The 21,433-nt window shown below is 39.5% G+C and overlaps 2 protein-coding genes across 3 annotated transcripts; both read left to right on the top strand.

Moving 5' to 3' along the window:
- Positions 1-17: 17 nt before the first annotated feature.
- LOC102295721 (guanine nucleotide-binding protein subunit alpha-14) lies at positions 18-6,985 on the top strand. Its single transcript, XM_005917302.3, has 7 exons — positions 18-341; positions 2,705-2,889; positions 4,009-4,163; positions 4,331-4,459; positions 5,135-5,264; positions 5,361-5,514; positions 6,188-6,985. The coding sequence occupies exons 1-7, from the start codon at positions 221-223 to the stop codon at positions 6,376-6,378; spliced, it is 1,065 nt and encodes a 354-aa protein (XP_005917364.1). The 5' UTR covers positions 18-220; the 3' UTR covers positions 6,379-6,985.
- Positions 6,986-7,726: 741 nt separating this feature from the next.
- Positions 7,727-21,419, top strand: prune2 (prune homolog 2 with BCH domain). 2 transcript variants are annotated; one of them, XM_005917299.3, is made up of 11 exons: positions 7,727-7,866; positions 10,879-10,945; positions 11,028-11,228; positions 11,528-11,704; positions 13,487-13,589; positions 18,858-18,989; positions 19,147-19,233; positions 19,537-19,635; positions 19,745-19,783; positions 20,238-20,288; positions 20,412-21,419. In XM_005917299.3, the coding sequence occupies exons 2-11, from the start codon at positions 10,891-10,893 to the stop codon at positions 20,443-20,445; spliced, it is 978 nt and encodes a 325-aa protein (XP_005917361.1). In that variant the 5' UTR covers positions 7,727-7,866; positions 10,879-10,890; the 3' UTR covers positions 20,446-21,419. The 2 variants fall into 2 exon arrangements, with proteins under 2 accessions (XP_005917361.1, XP_005917362.1); XM_005917300.3 differs by having other exon boundaries at positions 20,415-21,419.
- Positions 21,420-21,433: the final 14 nt, after the last annotated feature.

The raw sequence follows: 21,433 nt of genomic DNA on the forward strand, positions 1-21,433 counted from the left end.
AGCCCGCCTCTCCTGCACGGCAGGAATGTGAAATGCACCTGAACTGGATCCCCCAGCAGGAAGAATGATTGCAGAACGTTCACCTGTTCCGAGACGTAACTTTTCTTGGCAAGTCTGACAAGAACAAGAAAGAAAGAAAGAAAAGAAAAAAAATCTGTATAAATTTTACAAAGTTGCTGTCTGTAGCTGAACCGGGAGCAGCAGGTAAACTAGGATAACAATGGGTGAGTGCTGCCTGTCTCCAGAGGACGAGGAGAGACTGAGGATACACAGAGAAATAGAGAGACAGCTTCGACGGGACAAGTTAGCGTCTAAACGGGAGCTGAAGCTGCTGCTTTTAGGTGAGAGCTCAGTGTTTAACTAACACACGTCCACAGTGGAACTTTGGAACATAATGAACAGATATGTCTTCAGTAACAAAGAAACTTTAAATAAGTTTAGTTAGTTTGATTTTGTTTTCTGTTTTTTTTTACAGTGTACACTTGTTAGATTTGTGGCTAACTGTTATTATTACAGGGTTTCTGATCATAGCAGTGAACGTTTGAGTTATATTTCTGAGGCTTATGCGATTTAACAGCTCAACAGAAACAACCTTTAGCGTCAAAGGAATTCCCTGTGATGATTCATTCATCCACCCAGAAACTCTCATACAACCTGCTGAGATTACGCAAGGACATTGTGTGCTATATAAAACAATAATAACGTTCACACTCCAGTTTAATCTGTATTTAAGGGAGTGAAATGCTGAATTAGACTAACCAGAACAGGTTTTTCTTAATGTGGAGTGTAATTATATGTCTGTATCTCGTTTTTCCTTCTTTTTTTTAAAAAAAAAAAAACACGTTTAAGGTCTCTCTTTGAACTAGAGATCTCGAGCTCAATGAGACCTGTTTAAATAAAGAATTACATAAAAATAATAACAGGAAAATAGCCTTCCATTTACAGCCCCACAGTGAGTAGAGTTTGGTTTCTGCTTATGTTCTGGCGTGGATATCCTCAGATGTAGTTTGAAACAGTGTGAATTTTGTGTGTAGGATCGTTTCAAAGCCTTATTTGATTCGCATCATGTGATGGGCAAGTATTTGAACTGTAGACTATCTTAGTTTATCGTAGTCTACTGGTATGCTAGCATGTGATAGTTAGCATTAAACCAAAGTCCTTAGACTGAGAATAATACAGCCTATAATACAGAATAAAATGTTATCTGATGACGATGCTCTATATTTACAGTATCTGTATTTATAAAGCACTTTTCAAAGTAAAGTTTCAAAGTGCTGAATATTAATAAAACCAACAAATAAAAAATAAAAGTTAAAAATAAATGAGTTGGAAACTAAAACAATTTAAAATGATCTCAATATGATTATAAAATAATTATATAAATTATATTACATGTCTGTCAAAGCACTTCCCTGAAAACATCAGAAACAAAACGACCAAAGTCATAGAATTCCTCCACTATGGAGCAGGAATGTTTGGATCATATTCCATGTCATTCCATCTGATTATTGTGGAAATCACCACAAAAACCAAATGCTTGGCTTGTAGTGTAGTTTTGCCCTCGTAAATTGACGGGAAACTAACATCGGAGGTATGGAATAAGGTGAATCAGGTGCAAATACCAATGTTTTCTGGATCAATAGATAACAAAGCTTTGGTATGTGTTTTACGCTGTGCTGTCACCTCACGCCAGTTACAGCTTACTCCTCGCATTCTTCACATAGTGATGTTCTGATGAATCTCTCAGATAGCCTTAATCATTTGCAGTCTCCTCTTAAAAATGAAACCATACTGCTGCTTCATTAGTACAAAGTATTCAGGTTTCATATTTTGACAGCCACGGTGACCTCATTAAATGACATGTGGTCTGTTTTCTCCAGAACCAAAACGGCCAAGCAGGCCACTTTTCAAAGCTTGACTGTTGATTATGTTGGAAACAATACATTAGACATTAGGGATTTGTTTAAAGGTCAGTGCTACTTTAAACTTCAACTTGAGTTGTTTGGAGAACAATATCCCCCTGTAAAGGTCAGACTAATGGTTAACATTTCTAGGCGTTTTGGGCCCTAAGCTGACACCCTTATCAAGAGTAATTTACAACTAGAAGGCAGGAAGCAGATCACTGTTTCAGTCAAGGACACATCGCTGTTGATAGGCACGTTGAGTTGCAGGAATCTGGCAAAGACTTTCTGTCCCAAAATAGTATTCAGCACATTGTTATGTGCAGAATAAAAAGTAAGTGCATATTTAATTCATAATGTTTATAGCCTTTTTGTTTTCTTTTCAACTTAATTCTCCATCTGCTGTCATGCTTTTTTGTAGTGCAAAAGCAGTGAGATGAAAATAAAACCGAGCGTATGGGCATAATGTTCAACTCCTATATGCTGTGCTAAATCAGAGTAATCATGTTGGTGATGGGGGGATACAAATGAATGAAGAAACGCACAATATACACACACACCCTGGCTTGAATGAAAAAAAAGGTCTTCTACCGTGGAAACCTTACCTTCTGGAAATATTATAACGCTTCAGAGATTGCAATTTTTTTTTGTTGTTTTGTTGCCAAACTCCTGTTGAGCTGCAGCTGATTGATGTTGAGATTATTTCTTTTTTTTGAGCGCATGCCACAGATGTCCTATTTCTGGCATTGCTTTGATCTTATTCCATTTTTCATCCTTCGGTTTCATTCATCTCGTTTGCCCAGGGACTGGTGAAAGTGGGAAGAGTACTTTCATCAAACAGATGAGGATCATCCATGGCAAAGGATACAATGACACTGACAGGAAAGGCTTCACTCGTGTGGTGTATCAGAACATCATAGCGGGCATCCAGGCGATGATCAACGCCATGGAGACTCTTCACATTGACTACCTCCATGACCAGAACATTGTGAGAAACCAAGCATTTAAACTTTTATGTGGCGTTTGAGAAAGCTTGCCGTACCAGTTACATTGAGAAAAACAAATTAGAAATAATACTAGTATTGTAACATGCAGGCTATATAAATAGACAGTTTTCCACTGCAGGAACTTGTGAGTTGCTTTTGGGGCCTGCGCCTTTGTGTGTGCATTCTGACCACAGGGTGAACCTCCTGTAAGGCCTCACTCATGGTTGTAAGCGGCCACTCTAGGATAGGTTCTTCAAACTGGTTGAAAAAAATTTCTGATAGTGTTAGTTTTTGAAAAACTAACAATCTAAATGTCACTATCAGTGATTTAAAATCCACACAGCACATTTACATTTCTGTAAATGTGCCCGATTTGCCACAGTGGACAGGCAACAAATTCTGACCAGCTGAGCTATTTTCGATATTAAATTCTGTTTGTTCAGTGGCAAATCACAACACGTGGGAGTTTTTTGGGGAGGGCGAGGTGGGGGTCTTCTGTTAAACCTCAAGAATCAGACTCAGGGTGGGCGGCCATCTGCCGAGAAACAGTTGGTGTGTGAAAAAAAACAAAACAAGATATGAGCAATGAAGAACAAAAACACTCAGTGACTGTGTGGCTCATAATAGAAACATCTGGAGGACAAAATACCAGTAAATACATGGATCCAAAAAGGGGGGGAAAGGTGAGAATAAGACAGGAGGGGTGCTCATTATATCATATACATTTGCAACCTGGAGCTATAATGGCATAACTAAGGGATATTAAGATGGTGCAAACTTTTATCCTGCAAAATAATTGGACAAATGTTAAGGGATCACAGAAGTTATTACAGTTTAAACTTTGGGGGACATGAAAGTGTGCACCAAATTTAATTTAACAAAAGCTAATTCAAGCTTGTTACTTTTTAGTAATCAAAAACTTCTACAGACAATTAATCTTTCTACATCATGTCATTGCAGTAGATCTGGTTCTTCTTGAGAACTATAGTAAAAAAAGGAAACATTGCCTAAAAACGATCTCTTGCAATTCACAAAAACCATCTAGTGGGATTTCTTTTACAGCAGTCATTGTATTGAACGTGTACTGAAGAAGTGAAATGACCTGTGTATCTGTCTGTCAGGGGTATGCGGAGAAGCTGAGCCAAGTGGACTTGACCTATGTGTCAACTTTGGAGTCCTGGCAAGTGGACGCCATAAAGAGAGTCTGGAATGATCACGGTGTTCAAAGATGCTATGAGCGCAGAAGGGAATTCCAGATATCAGACTCTGCAAAATAGTAAGACTTTTATATTTCACATCTTTATCTTGCATTAATTTCCTCCGTTTATTGTAATTCTGTAATAGTGTGGATTCATTCTGCTAAAATCAATGCATGTAAAAAGCATAGATTTCTGTTTAATATTTCAGAATATTAACCTTAATGTGTTGTTGTAAACATTTCAGTTACCTCACTGACTTGGACAGAATCACAGCCCCGTCGTACATCCCCACCCTGCAGGACATCTTGAGGGTCAGGGTGCCCACCACAGGCATCATAGAGTATCCCTTTGAATTTTCCAAAAACATCTTCAGGTTTGATATCATACTTTATTAACACATCATCTAGACAGATATACAGCCCTGTGAAAAAGAAAGTTTTGACATGACTCGCAGTCCAGTGTACCCAACCATTCAACAGCTTGTAGAAGTCTTTACACTGTTGCTCCAGTTTATTGAGATTTGTGGAATGCTCCAGACCAGCAAACTGCCAAACTTCTGCTTTTATACTGGCACTCCCTCTTGCTGATGCTCAATAATGAAGTGCGTTTGATTAACAGCACCCATCCGGTACTTACCTTCTTAATGTGTATGGAAACAGTTACGGTGTACTCGCAGTCCACACACACACATTAGTACTGCGGTGACAAAACAGACTAATTACTGAAGTGACTAAAGATAGTTTATTTGAACTAAGTGGGCGGTAATAAGTTTTCCTTCAAGTCGTGTTTAGAATAAGCTGCAGACAACAAAAGAGCTGCATTCACAGCTTCTGCAGGTCCCAGTGCACATGTGAAATTCAATCATCTGTGTCGCTATGTGGAACTGCTGACTGTTGAAACCTGTATTGGCTAAAGACCATTTATATAGAGAGTGAACTTAGCAGTGTCAGTCCCCTTAGAAAACTCTGCGAGAAAGTAGAGAAATATAGTTCCTTCTTCAGTAATTCTTCAGTCATGAACCTTTAGTGCTTTCATTGTCTTTCTGTAGGATGGTTGATGTTGGTGGGCAGCGTTCTGAAAGGAAGAAATGGATCCACTGTTTTGAGAATGTCACCTCTATCATATTCCTTGCAGCCCTCAACGAGTACGATCAGGTCCTCTACGAGAGTGAAAACGATGTACGGTCATTATAGTTATAGTTGAGCCTTTCTTTGATTCTTGTCCAACCTTGCCCAAATACAGTTCATCGTCTAAGCCTGTCGCCCCTCTTTCAGAATCGACTCCAGGAGAGCCTCGCCTTGTTTAAGACCATCACCTCGTGGCAGTGGTTTCAAGAATCCTCCATCATTCTCTTTCTGAACAAAACAGACCTGCTAGAGGAGAAAATCCAGCATTCGCATTTAGCTTCCTACTTTCCAGAATACACAGGTAAAGCATGCCCCTAGTTTGCTCTGCATGTCTTCAGAACAACCATAACTGTGTTCAAAACTATATTTGAGTATAACTGGCATGAAGTGAGTCAGCCTTGAATATAGCAGATAGCTGACCCTCCCTGAGCCTGTTTCTGCCAGAGGTTTCTTCCTGTTAAAAGGGAGTTTTTCCTTCCCACTTTCACCAAGTGCTTACTCATAGGGGGTTTTCTGATTGTTGAGGTTTTCTCTACATTATTGTAGGGTCTTTACCTTACAATATCAAGTGACTGAGGTGAGTTTTATTCTGATGTATTTGTATAAAGTAAAATTGGATTCAATATTTATGTATTTAAACTGTTAGACTACAGAAGCAATGACAAGCTGTGTTAACCATTTTTTAAATTACTGTCTGTACATGAATTAATCAATCCAGCATGCACCCTGTAAAATATTTGATAATTAAAGACATTAAAGATTTGTGAAGATGACAACTGATCGATTTGTGAAAGTCCACAATAGAGCACTACGCATATTGTGACTGATGTTAATGATAAGCACAATTATTAAGAATGAGTTAGTTCTTAAGTCTCAACTAAGACACACAGGAGAGTATAAAACTGTATTAAACAGTAACTGTGAAAGAGTGAGCAAGGAGGCTTTTCTAATTTTGACCACTTTCTCCCACACAGGGCCTCGACAAGATGCTGAAAGAGCTAAAAAGTTCATCTTAAATATGTATGTGGAGCGGCATGTTGGTCGTCATAAAGCCCTTTACACGCACTACACCTGCGCTACAGACACGGAGAACATCAGGATTGTGTTCAAATCAGTCAAAGACACACTCCTCCAAGAAAACCTGGAACAGTTCAACCTCGAATGACAGAGGCTAATGGACCAAGTGATGGTTTCACTGTGGAGAGCAAGAACACTGGTCGTAATCATGTTGTAACATTTTTAAAAAGACAAAAAAAAAAAAAATCTTTAATGTGCTGTCAGCTGCTTGTTCAAAAACATCAAAGAGAGGCATTTAGGCAGCAGTGTCAGGTAAGGTGCATTTATTTCATGACTGTAACAGGGAGCAATTGTCTTTCTTTGCGACACCACTTTATCATAACTGGTAAAGTAAGCCCATTTTTTTCTTCTGCTATAGGAGAAAAATGTTATCTTGAATTGTTACACAGGGTTCCTTTCATTCTGTTACTGTTTGATGGAGAATAAGCACACGGCATCAGATTCTTTTTACAAAGTCTGGCAGGAATGTGGCCCATCCTGCCTTACAGCTCCTCATCCTGTAAGGCAGGATGGGCCACATTGTAGCTCCTCACTGTGGGGGGAAACTACAATGGCTTTCATTTGTTTTTTCATTATTGTATTTGGATACTTTTAACAAACGTTTTGCCTCTAAAATGATTAAAACCACAATCATGTAATATGTATTTCTATAAACTGATTCATGCTGCTTCCCCATTGTTGTCACTTTATAGAGAACTTTATTTTGACAAAAGTAATTAAAAATATATATAAAGAACAAAGTGTATGTTCAGAAATCTATGACTGTTCTCACGCTATAGGACAGCAGCTGCTGACAGTGTTTAACTAAAGGCAGTTTTCCCAGACACCTTCACGTCAGGCGTGGTTACACTGAGTGTGATTATAACCTTTGTACCATACAATGGTCAACAATGAGGTCTGACAGGCTGATCTCCGTCTTCCTGTCCTAATTACTTGGGATTAAACTTTGGTAAGTGAAACAGGCTTTCAACGAGGTTTAGAGAAATGCGTGTTTGGGCATGGATATCTAGGAACTAGCTGATTTCACCTGTGTTGTGTTTTAAGGGTTGAACAGTTCAGAGCTAACGTAGAAGGAAACATTAGAAGTAGCCTAAGAATCAGTGGATTGTCAAGCATCAGCTGTTTGCTTCTGATTGGACAATATTTTCAAGCATGTGGTGAATCCTATGAATATTATCTGCACACGGAGCTGGCAATGACAGCTCCTTTTGTCACTCTGAGGGCAAACAGCTCTCTGGGGCTCACAAATCAACAGTCAGACATTAAAAGCAGTCCCGCACTTGTCGTGAATAGTAGTAGTTCAGAAACCTCAGCATGCACCCACTTCATAATGACAGGCAAATACACTCCTCCTATATGTATGTATAAGCTGGTGTGCAAAGAGCTGTTGCAGCAGGTGATCGCCCTTATTTGGTAGTGGCCCAGATCATGTGACCACAAAATGGTGGAAGCTGTGAGCTGTTTGTAAGCTGAGCATCTCCATCGAGAGGCTGGAAACAGGAAGCAGGCAGGGAACTTGGAAGTACATTCATGCTCTGAGACGCAGGAGGACAGAGATTCCCAAGCCCCAGAAGCGGTGAGTAGATGGCTTTTATTTGGGGGAGGGGGGTGATAAAAAGAAGAGAAAGAAGGGATATGCTCTATTTTTTTTTCCACAGCCAGCAGACAGGAAGCGAGGGAGAGGGAGGGGCTGCTGGCATCAGCACTGTGGTCCTACGCTGTGCTGGGGAAGTAGATCTTAAGCAAATCAGCATCCTCAGCGGAAGATATATGATGCTGGGTTTTGTTATTCTGCATTATAGGGCTGTGTATCAATGTGTATTTATTTCCTTGTGGGCACAGATACAGTAGACAAACAGTGAATCGTGGCACTCATCTCCACTGGACAGGAACAAACCATTCAGCATTTTTCTGTTGCAGCTGCTAATGCAATCGTATTTTTCTTAATCCAGATGAAATCCTGCCGATGAGGAACAAGGACTTTCCCTTTTCATGCGAAAGAGCGCACGTGACTCTCGGTGAATTTGCATCCGTGCCCAATCTGTGCTCAGGCAAGCGTGCCGTCATTTGATTTGAATGAGCACTAGGAGGGGAAAAAAAGGAGAGGAATGAAGTTGTGATGTAACGAGCGTCGCCGTTTCCCCGACTCCACCTTCCACTTGTCACCCTGCCTCCTCCACTTTAATCACAGAGGGAGAAGACCTTTAACCTCAGAATCCCCCCCACCCCATCCCTTGCTCTCCCTCTCCCGTCTCACCACTCCTCTTAAACCCCCCTCTCCATTCCCTGATAGCTTTGGAGAACTATTGATCAGAAAAGTGTAATCAATACACTTTTTTAGATATGAAGGTGTTAGTACACTTATGGATGCGCTTGGATTGTTTTTTTTTTCTTACGCTCGCACTGATATTGATAAAGCCAAACTGTAATTTTTCACTCTATAAAACAGCGTTGATATAGATCCCAGAGATAAGATTTTTTTTGTTGTGTCCTCTGGCTGACAAACATAGATAAAGACACAATATTGATCAAAAATGTTGTTGGTTAAATTATAGCACTAAAATCAAATCATATTTTCTGCTCTGCAGCACTATATTGAAAAGTGCTTGGGGATTTCTGAGACGTAACAGGAATGCTTCCATTAAAATGGATCATATTTTAGTTTTTCTCAATCCACTTCAGATTCATATGTAAAAACATATATATTAATATTTACTTAAGTGAGTAATACTGGACCATATGTTTAAATCCTATTATAATGAAAACATTTTATTAAGATGCCTCTTGAGGAGACGTGGGGGAGTATTATCAGCAAAAACTAACTTTGCTGGCTCAGAATGAGCTTTTCTGGGGTTCAGTCCAAGTACAATAAAGGCACTGAGTCTGCATTATAATATTTGGCAGAAATCAGTGTGTTTTCCTGTTATTTCTGACTATCCCACCTCCTCAGCACCCCAAAATTTTATTCTTTAGTAAATTTACCCCAATTAACTTGAAAAAAATGCTTAATTTGGATCTGAATAAAAACCTCATGAGAGGCTGCCAGAAATCGTCTTTTCAGGAAAAACGCTTGCAAAATAGTTTGATCTGATTAAACGTCAAAAGTACACTGTTGCAATTTATACTGAATTATAGAAGAATTATAATATTATAATTTTATTATTGATGTGTTAAAGTGTGCAGCATCCTTGGCTGAATGCTGGACTCTTGATGCTTCAAAGAAACTTTATTAAAGATGTAGTTCACTCAGATTTTCAGGGAAGACATCGTAAGAGCTAGGAAGAAAAAACAAAATATTGACACTGTAAAACTTGATAAACTGCACAACATGGCATTTGAGCTTTATCTCACATATCTGATGGATGTCTCATTTTGCATCTAAACTTCTATAACACATCAAAACGAGGCTACAAATCCTTTCACTGATTCACTATATTAGATTGATAGCTTATAGCTACATTTATCAAACGACATTATGGTTAGACATAACTTATTACATGAAAAGAAATATGGTCAAACCTTGTGTCACTGTCAGCCAGGTACTTATTAACACAGGTAACGCTCATTTTCTCTGTGCTTAAACCACACTTCAACTCTGTCGCCAATCACGCTTTCTTACTGAACCTCTTTCCTGTTTTATCGTTCTTTCAAAATAAAAGCGTAGGCTTCAAAACAAAACTACCAGGTTAGCCAACAGATTGAACTTAAAAAATATTTATGAAACAAATATATGTAAAAATACTGCTCAAATATGTCCGATCATCTAAAGGTAATTTGCGATGTGTTACTGTTGGTACTACCTGTTGATCCAATGTGAACAATTTAATCCGTTTAAAATAATCCATTGCATTTTATCATATCCACTCTCTGGTAACATTAGTGGTTAAACATTGCTAGGTTGGATGTTTTTGCCTTCAGAACTGCCGAAATCCTCCACAAAGTGATTTTACTACATGTTGAAACATGTTGAAATGCCAGCATCACAAAGTTGTTGAAGATTTGTTAGCTGCACATCCATGCTGTGAATCCCCTGTTCCACCAAATCCCAAAGGTGCTCTATTGGATAGAGATCTGCTGACTGTGGAGGCCATTTGAGTACAGTGAATTCACTGTTATGTTCAGGAAATGAGTTTGAGATTATTATAATTTTGTGAGATGGTATGTCGTCCTGCTGGTACCCGTCATTAGAAGACGAGCACACCATGTCACTTAAATCATTTTTCTTTCCTAATCTGATGCTTGGTTAGGGGGTTACTGAGTGTATTTTGCATATGTTATGCAACCAAAGCTGTCGATGTGGTGTAAAATTAAGTTAAATTTTTTTTTACAAATTTCACCCTGAACTTTAGTGAATTAGACGTATAACAGAGCATGAAATGAAAAAACTCAACTTTCCACTCACTAGTAGCTTTTAAATTTGCCATTTATCTCAACATTACCAAGACTCTAACAACCAGTCTATCTAACTCAGTCATTACATAAAGAGGTATCACAGGCGGCAGATAGCACACACAGTAGTCTGGGTGCTCTCCAGGTGTGTTTTTCTATCATAAGAGTTCATTTAATAACTGTAATTATCTTCTCGCAGGTCCTCCTGGGGATGGACCTGGCATCAGGGAGTAAAATGAACTCTGAGGGGGATGATGGCAGACCAGGTGAGCGCGAATCAACAAATACCCTTAATAGCTAAAAGAACACTGTGGCATTGCATAACTGTTTCTGTTTTTCTTTTCATAGTCCCTCCTACCTCTCTACCTCTGCAAGGAGGAGCCTCACAGAGAAAAAAACTATCTGCGCCTCGTATCAGCCTGTCACTGGACCAGAGCGAGGATGACTTCGGAGAGACACCAGATGATCTAGACATTAATGTCGACGACCTCGACACTCCAGATGAGGGGGATTACCTCGACTACACAGACCATGAAATGGACTGGGAAGGTGGGTGACTCTGAATGCTAGAATGCTAACACTGTGAGTTTGATGACCTGAAAGATCGCGATGAAGGTGGGGCACGCAGAATTACAAAGTGATACAAGCATTTTATTCTCCTCCTTCTGCACAACAAGAGCAAGACTTTTATTTTGTAACACTAACAGCTAATGTTAATATGCTTCATTACTTTACCAAGAATTTAATTGATGTGTTAAAGTGGAAAACCACAGTTACTGATCTATTGATCTTTTTAAAATTAGTCTGCAAATTATCCACAATGCATCATTTGGTCTTTTTCTTATCAGATCCCAATACTGCCAACAGGAGTGCTACCAGTGAAGTCTACAATACAATCCCAACATACAGTGCTGAGGAGGAACGCCAAGATGGAAAACTGTGGAGGACTGTCATCATTGGGGAGCAGGAACACCGTATCAACATGAAACTCATTGAGCCCTACATGAAAGTCATCTCTCATGGAGGTGACTCAAGTTTTGTCTCACAGTCTGAGCAGATCTTCCTCCTTAGCTCCGGCTGCTGGGGTCATGTGAGCCCTGCAGACACTGCTCTCAACTCATTTCACTTTTTAAAATCAATTCACAAGTGTAGTTTTTCTTTTGCAAAGTAGTTACCACATTTACAGTAAAGTATAGTAAAGGTGTTAACATTAGGGTCCATCAAATGGTGCACTCTCCCCTAAACCCCAACCACTAGAACTGAATACCAGTCCAAGCCAATTGGGTAAAAGACGTTGCTTTTTATAGCAAAGATTGAAATACAAGCGGAATCTGCATACAAAGCAGGTGCAAAGTGTCCCCAGTCACTTTGTACCTGAAAGATTTGTTGTCACTTGAAGCAGAGAACAGTAGAAGTCAGTGCTCTTGTTGCAGCATTTTAGATCAACTAATTGAACTAGTTTTTCAGTATCACTCTGAGACAGAATTTAAGGAACTTGGAAAGATGTTGCACAAATGCACGACAGTCCTACATATTTATATAATATGCAAATTGAAGGACATTCTAATAAAAAAAAAATGACTCCAGGACTCCTCATTGTGTTAGAAGAAAGAAAAGAAAGAATTAGATTGAGGAACCTTAGTTTCATGAACCCTAGAGGTAACTATGTGAAGACTATGGCTTTTTAAGAAGAATAGCCCTCTTGAGGGCCATTGTAAATAGATGAGATGAACAAAAATAAAAAAAGTGTGACCACAAGCCTCCTGCCACACAGAAAAACAGAAATAAATCAACAAATTTATAATCATCTAACACACAGTATTTTTCAATTGTAAGCATGCTTTGCTATTGGATTACAGAAGAAAGCCAGGTTAAAAAAGTATTTATGTTAGGTTTACTGCATTAAAACCTTGTCATGTTAATGAGCTGCCAGTTCTCATCTAACTAGACCATGGAAGGACGTAGCATTTTGGAAATACCTCATCCCACTTTGGCAGTAGACCAAGTACAAATAAGGAAATGCAGGCTGTAGATGAAGACAACTGATAACCTTTTCAGCACGAATTTTTAAGTCATGTTTCCCTGTGTCACCTGCATGTTACAGTAACGTGATTCATGTGGGCAAAGTGGCCATTTGACTGCTGTGATGCAGATTGACTCACTATGAGCATACAGGCATGATAAATCAAAGTAACAACTGCTCTTTCACCGGGCATAAGAGGTCAGTGAATGGTTCAAAAATAAAAATGATGTGAACTGTCCAGTGCTGTGCAATCGTATACTTGTACACAACCGTGTGTGAGTATAATGCATGAAAACCACAGGGGGACCTGGATCTTAAATTGAGACCAGTCACTAAGTCACACATTATTGGTTTCACAGGCAGGGGCCCCATGTCTATCTCTTCCCCCTCTGTGGTGCCTTTCATAGCCACGAGCTCTGGTTAGTCTGTGGGTGGATTGACCATGAGGGTGGAAATATGCAGGCCATGCATATCCCACTGTGCTCTGCGTTGCAGGTTTAGTGAAACGCAGCTGTCTCATGGAAACAGAGACGTCTGTCACTGAAAATTCAATCTCACCAGCTCTGTCATTTTGATAAAAGACCTGCTGTCTGAGTGACACCAAATCTGGTAATGAATGGCTTTGTGAATAGACGGAAATTACATTAATCAGAAAAGTAGCGAGAGGAAACAGGGCAGAGAGACAGATGGACAAAAGATAAATAGAACAAAAAATAAAAGAGCAATCAAGTTCTCGCCAAAGGAACTCTTACTACTTTTATTTTTGTGTGTGCTTTTTATCAAGGCTACTATGGCAACGGAGTGAACGCCATCATCGTGTTTGCTGCTTGTTTTCTGCCAGACAGCGACCGAGAGGAGTACCATGAAATAATGGAGAACCTCTTCCTGTGAGTATCAAAAAGCGGTGACTAACACGCTCTTTAAACGACTCTTTGTTTTTTCCAGTGTTTTGCTTTGGCCCCGTTAAATTCAGCCACATCATTCGGTGCATATCCTGTTTTTGTAGTAGTGTTATTCATTTGCTTTTTCATTTTTGCAAGCAATGATCGACCATCTGATCATGACTGATCTATATATATATAAACATAAAAATATAAACATATTAGTTTATGGGTAAAACTTTGAAAATTTGGGAATAAACCAGGAATCATCCTAGATGTCACCAAGATGTATAAGGCAGCGCCACAGACTGTATATTAACAATGAGCATAGCCACTATGACATCACTCATTGGTTTGTTATCCATTTAAACATTTAGGTCTTTGCTATCACATTACCATATCTGGGTGTAAGTTTGCTTTCATGCTTGATTAGCAAACTGGATCTATTGATTGTATGTGTGCATCCCAAAGATACTGATTTCTTTTAATTAGTACTAAGTAGCAGTTTACCAATTCCCTGACACTGGAGCTCAGGACTTCTTGTTTACTTTTTACCTACAAAACAAGCCATATTTTTTCAGCTACTTAAAAATTAAAAATTAAAAATGTTTCCAAAGGCACTAATCAATCAAGCCAGGATTGTGTTTATTTGTGGTGCAAGTTAGTTTTACTTTCAGAGAGAGAGGATATTAACTTGCTTTTGGAGTCAGCCAGCTGGCACTGGCAACAACATGAGCGAAAGGCTGCAATTAAAAAAATCTGTTTAATGTATTTTTCACCTTAAGTGGGGTTTTGGATTGATGCTAATATCAACATATTAACATACTTGCAATGATAATTTTAACATCCTGAAGGTCAGGTAACGCTACAGTCACACTCAAAAAGTGGTTTGACACTTAAAATTAAAGCGAATGTTTGCAGTGATCTTATGATGTAATTGCATTTGAACTCTCCAGCCACTTGTAGTCACTTGCCATCTTCAAAGTGATGTATCAAGATGGCAATAAAACACCAAAAAGGAGTCAGTTTGCTATCAAATAAAAAGGGTCAAGTTGGGAATTACATGAACCTTAAAACTTCATTAGAACTGAAGAAGCCTCTTGGATGAGACGTAAAACGTCTTCCTGAGTCCTGCTGAAACCTCATCAATTTGATGCAAAAGTTCATAAATTCCTTCACAAATTGCTGCAGGAAGGTGATTTAACTGCAAAATGATAGGTGCCTGGCAAACCTTCCTTTTATACAAGAATATAATCAGAATAAAACTAGTTGGCAACCAGATAAAAAACTATTTGCAAACCTTGGTCTATCTCCCTGAGAGTGATTGCAGTCATTCCAAGTCAGAGCATTTTTTTGAAGACAGGCTGCCTCCTACCAGGTGACCTGTGCAATTGCACAATTTAATCTCGCCCTGAGATTAAAGGCATTGGTCGTCTCTACTTGCAGAAAAAAATTCAATGTAATCACTGGGCAACCACTGAATTTTCTGAGTTGCTATCCTTTTTTTATTCTAGTGTGAATGAACTGTTGCTCACATTAGATTCATTTTGCGCACAAAGTAAACATATGCGTCGGATGTCAATGCCAAATTATCCAGTATTTCTCAAACAACTATAAAATGTGTAAAAACCACAAGTATGTACCCCGTTGTGGCTATACAAAAAGTCACACAATCATACAGCCTTGTCCATATTAAAGTACTAATATGTACTAATTTGTGCAGTTGGCATTCAGAAACAGGATAAAGAGTCGAAATCACGGATTCTTCCTTACAGTCTAACACTGCGTGTGTAAATACGTTTGGATAGTCTGACTCAGCACTCACTACAGGCATCAGTGGCAACATTTACAGTACACATTTTGTAAACAAGTTCTTGTAGATTTTAGTGTTATGTTACAAGCATAGACCTGCGCCTTTTCTAGTCAGCAGAGGGGGGCACTCTGATTGCAACAAGAAGTCCGATTGAACAGAAAGCTATTAGAACATGAAACTTCTTCTCATGTGATCATTCATTTATGACCTCAGTTTGAATGTAATATGGTTGAATTGCTAGTTTGGAGTCTTCTTTATTATAGAAGGATGTTAACTGTACTATTCATTTTATAGTAAAATGTGCAATAAAGCACTTAGGGACGGTCTACTGTCTTATCGAGAAATCAATAGGAATGTATGAGTGTGCAGAGCCTTCAGCTTCTCTGTCACAAGCCCGTTTCCAAAAAACAGTAGGATAACAACCTATTACTGACCTCGAGGCTTCAAGACGGGGGTCCACAAAAACGGATGATGTATTTAAAGTCTAAAAAATTGCAAAAGACTAAATGCATCACAATGGAACAGGGTCATTAAACTCTTGTATTACTTGGATGATGAACTGAGAGTTAATTTGAAGGATTCTTGTGATTGACGGGCACTTGAACAGCTGTAACATGTAACGTCCAACCCACAGTAGTCAAAGTGTCATGCCAGCCTGTGGGAAATACACAGCTGTGTTTGTGGTCTTCCAGTCAAAATTGGTTCATGGCAATGCAGCATCGAAATGCATATGACAAAAGCAATGTGTGTGTGGATGTAATTATCAAATTAAGGACGTTGTTGCTGTTTCAATCAGCCATGACACTCCTGCACAAACACAACTTTCTAAATGAAGTGATTAAAATTCAGTGTGAGTCTAGCTTGTTTGCTAGGACCTCCCGTGTCGATATATCCACTGTTGTGCTGGCACAGTGGCGCCTCATGCTTGGACAGTGTGCTAGGGATCCCACAGGCTGTTCTGTGGAAGATATTGAGTGAGCTGGCATATCCGAGAGTTCTGGAAAGAACTGAAAGGAGGTAAACCGTACTGTCTGCAGTTTCTGATGCCAGATGGCTTGAGGTCTGAATCTGCGCGAGGAGGAGTAACTGTAGCTGGGTGCTGAACGGTATTCAGTTTGATGTCAGTGGGAGATGATCAGAATATTCAGGAAACAGAGTGGATCAGCAGTGCTGGTCTGTAAGCAAGCTGGGGAATGACATTTGATCAGGAGGAGAGGAGAGCCAGTGAAGTTAGATGAGTTATTGAGGAAACTAGCTGAGGAGATTGTCAAGTTATTTTCAAAGCAGGCGACAAAGTTCCCTGCTGACTGCGAAGACAGAGAGGAGGTGGTGGAGGGACTGCGGAAAAAAACGAGAAAGCGATAACAGTTTCTTATGGTTTGAATTAGAGAATTGGATTTTCGGAAAAGTAGAAGTCTGATCGAGCTTGTGAGATTGATGCAAAGAAGGAAAGAGGAAGCAACATTTTTGCCAATTTCTCATTGCTGACTTCAGAGGGGAGAAATGTTTAAAATGCTGTTAGTTGGTTTTTTCAAATTGAGGGTAAGACTTGTGTCCTATTTCCTCATATTTTTTTGCATTGAGCATTCAAATAAAAGTTGCTCCTGTATTTCACCATTTTAACAAATAATGCCAGAGACTTTCGAACTCCGCTTGCTTTTGATATTTTGAAGTTTTTGATTGAATTACAGTTTAGCCCAGGTGAGTTTCTGCAAGGCATGATGCTGTTTCACATTAATGTAATTACAGTTCTGTTTGTCTAAGTCAGCCATTCCCAAAGTCAAGAGTGCTGAGACCCCCTGAAAAACCAAAAAACCCATGACGTCCACCATAATACAAGAGAAAAAGAAACTTCAGTATAGAGTCAGAGTAATGAGTAATATCACAAGCTAACCTAAAATAAAACCTATAGCTAAATATGCAACTTAACATACTTTTGAGTAATCTCAATTTGAATTTCTGTTATTATTGTGTCTCATCTGCAAGACCTTCGCAGCAGCACACCAGGTGGCCCCAGCTTACACTTTGGGACTCACTGATCTGCATTTATTGAGAGTGTTAAATTTGTTACTGTTAGGGGCACAAACCACGAAGCAACAATGACACCAGTGTCAGTGTGTAAAAATGGTAGTTTCTGCAGTGGCCACTTGAGGCAGGCTGCAAAACCAAATCAGCCCTATAGACCCCACCATGCTAACTTTAGGGATGTAACAAACACGTTTAATGCCAGGTACAAAACACAGTTTTGCTTCTCATAACATTTCAGAACTCAGTTGTTTGGTCTTTGTGTAGACTTAAATTTTGAGGCGTGTATCCCAACATGCACTTTATTTCCAGTAATTGAAATTAACCTCTTGAGAAAGCCTGATGGAGAATATTACTTGGGGTACAGTCCCTCAAAAAACTGTGCTGCTCGTTTAGTCTGTAAAGGCTAGCAACTAATGAAGTTCGTTAGCATTAGCTGAAAGCTTAGCGCTTCTCACTCTCATCCAACTTAAAGCTTAAAAAACCAACATGGCTCAAAACACACTCAGTATACCCATCCTTTTTATACAGTCTACACAGCCTGCATTTAGTATTTAGAGCTAAATGGCAAGTAGGCTAAACTACAACATGGTGAACATGCTACGGTATTGTTTGGGCCTGTGATTTTAGCCTGTTGTTAGGTGGTTGGTAGGCAACAAAATGACTTATATCCCCCTGAGAATAGGAAAAAAAGAATCTTCCAATTGAACTTGTGATTTCCTGCCTCTTTGGAGCTACAGGAGGCCACCCAAACACATGAGATATCAATGGAAAGCCCAGGATGTCCTCTATTTACACCAGGACGTTGTAAGGTAGCTCAAATAAGTCAAAAGATATAGACCAAAAACAAATGTCAATTACATTAAATTAAGATAATGCTGCTAATGCTATAGATGCATAAATGCTACAAATGGGTTATTGGTTGGTGGTTTAGGGGCCTAAGATGTACCTGTATGCCAAGCTTGGTTGCTCCACTCCTGATGGTGTGGGTGGGGTTTGAGGATAGACAGAGAGAGAGTTTTCGTCTTACAGTAAGATTTGTACATAAAATGTATTTATATACTGTAGCACCTTTCTAAATCAGGATCGCAAAGTGCTTCACAATAGCAGTCAATTCAAATATTAACACAGTAATATTATCTACTAGTCAAAACCAAGCCTATACAAATACATCTTGAGCTGCTGTTTAAAAGTGTGTGCAAGTTGGCATGCTGGTGCTTAGCTAAAAGCACTGTTCTTTAGGGAGTGTAGAAATCAGCAATGGGTCCAAATACAACATTTTACTCTTTTATATAATCCTATATGGTATTCCAGAAAAAAAAATGGTATGAACCCTTGGTTTAAGAATAGGGGTCAGGGTTATGTAAGCAGTACTTACAGGAAGGGTGAAGCTTCAGAAAATTAATTTGTGTGTACTCATGTGTGCGTTTTTCCAGTTATGTGATCAGCACACTGGAGCTGATGGTGGCAGAGGACTACATGATTGTATACCTGAATGGAGCCACACCCCACAGAAGAATGCCTGGACTTGGTTGGCTAAAGAAGTGCTATCAGATGATTGACAGAAGGTCTGTCCTGTTCAGTGGTATCACTGCTATGCGATACTACATTGGTTTTGTGAGAGAAGCCCTGAATGACTAAGAACATTTGCAGCTTTGCAGAATGAAAGTGAAAACTGATGCACCAACATTTACATAATACTTTGGCATGTGATGTTATCCTCAGGCTCAGGAAGAACTTGAAATCCTTCATTATTCTCCATCCATCGTGGTTTATCAGGACCATTCTAGCCATTACCAAGCCATTCATCAGGTAAAGAATACTTCACTTTTAGCTGGCACGCTATCAGTATTTGTTGTGGTCTGGTGGTTGGTCCACTGTCTTGTTCTAAAGATTGCTGCTGGATCTTGACACGTATTAAAACAATTAAGGCTGCTTAAAATTATTACACTGAGACAATTAGCTGCTAATGTGACTCCAGACCTTTTAATATAGTGTAACGGAGTAATGCACATTTATTGCTTTTATCGTGTTTCGGTTATGTAGATCTTTAATTGTGTGTGTGTGCCTATGTAAAAATGGTCATTTTTTGTGCACATGCTTGTGATGCCTCAGCACCAAGTTCAGCAGTAAGATAAAGTATGTAAACAGTCTGGACGAGCTGCAGGAACTCATCCCGATGGACTGCATCCAGATCCCAGAGTGCATCATTAGGTGAGTCCCTTTAAACCTTTAAACACAACACTGCCTCCACCTCCTATGAGCCCAGATGGTCTTTTAAATAAGTCTATTTTCATCTTGTCATTTAAACTCTAACCTCTAGACTCGACAAGCAGCTGAAGGAAGCGGCAGAGAACTCGAGGTAAGCATCGACCCTCCTGCTCGCATTACTTATTCTGCTTTTTTTCTTCTCTCTCTCTTTTTTTTCCATCTACAGTTGAAGCGCTCTCTTATCAGACAACTCACTTTTTAGATCACAGGGATTCTTCTGCTGGATCAGGGCCCAATTGGATTTGGCTATAGTTGCAATTACAGGAGAGAGAAAGAATTTGCTAAAGAGGCTAAATGCATTGCTTTCATCTCATTTATCATTACAGCAAAATAAATGAGCCAGTCCTTAGAGCACAGTGATCTATTGCACTGATAATAAATGTAGAAAAGAAGCAGTAGAATTCCCACACTAATCACCGGCTGACTAACTGTGCTCTGAAGCGTAAGTTGCATGCACCTGCAAATTCAGCGCATGCTCGTGTATTACAACAGTAAATTCTGCTTTAACAACCTTTCAATCCCCACCCTCCCCCGGCCCGATCAAGAGTGAACAGTTTTCTGCAGGGATCCGAGCCAACTGCAGCAAGCAGAACAGAGTAAGTCCTCGAAGATGTTTAAGTTCACACATAGAAGACAAACGGCCTTGTGTCAGCAGTCTGTCACTACTACATAAACACACCCATCTCTAATGTCTCTGCTTTGTACTTTCATCTTCCCAGCAGACCAGACGCAGCTGGTGCCAGCGGCTCGTAAATCCAAACATCCTGAATAGATGGGTCACCTCGATGCTCAGAAGTCACTGTTGTATTGAATGGGCGCATCTGGAAAATTGTGTAGCTATTGTGTGTGCGTCTGTCAGTGTTTTGTCAATTACACACTGGAGTTTAATAAGAGAATACAACTTACAATAGCACCTGATCATGATAAGATCTTTAACGGCTGCTGTAGCACCTGCTGTACCTTACACCTGCAGTCCTGATATACATGTAGTCTTAAGTGTGATTTTTTGTTTTGGGAGCATCAGCAGACTAGTGCCATCGCTCACTTTAGGGTAGGGACTTTAATTACACACTAGACAGCGCACTGCGCAAATCCATTTGTAGGGTCTATAGTGTTGTAGTTGTGTGCATGAGAAGCAGTGAAGCAATAATATCACCCTTTACTGGTTACTCAGTCTCAGTATTTCTGATGAAGAGACTACTTCTGTGTACGCAGTAAAAGCACAGGGTGCCTTGTGCCATGGAAGATGACCAACTGGCTTTTGACCAATCCAAACCTCTTTCTGGAAAATTAACCATAAAACTAGATATTTTACCTTTATAGAGTTAATCTAAGACTAAGAAGAAATAACTTAATTATTATATGAAGCTGTCAGTGCTATGTGACAGCATGTCTTTTTAGTCGTGTTCTGCAAGTGTGTGTGCGTGTCTGTGCACACACATGCATGTGTCTTTCTGTCTATACACGTCGAAACTCATCCTCAGTTTCTGCTTGACGACCAGGAAGAATCTCGGGTGAGAGTAGCGATGGGATCTTTGATAAGCACATCTTTATCTGTGTGTGTCCACACGCATGCGTGTGTGCGTATCTGTGCATCAGTGCATGTCCCCCTCATTAGATAACCAATGGTCCTCTTGCACAGTCTATAATGGTGTACTGAGGGGATGCAAAGAAATTGTTGATCACTGGCTAGTAATTCAATAAAAATAAATCGATTCAAGTCTGAATGTATTTTATCATT

Source organism: Haplochromis burtoni, unplaced genomic scaffold (assembly GCF_018398535.1).
Source record: "Haplochromis burtoni strain Fernald_Lab_line unplaced genomic scaffold, NCSU_Asbu1 Contig_23, whole genome shotgun sequence".
Taxonomy (NCBI): domain Eukaryota; kingdom Metazoa; phylum Chordata; class Actinopteri; order Cichliformes; family Cichlidae; genus Haplochromis; species Haplochromis burtoni.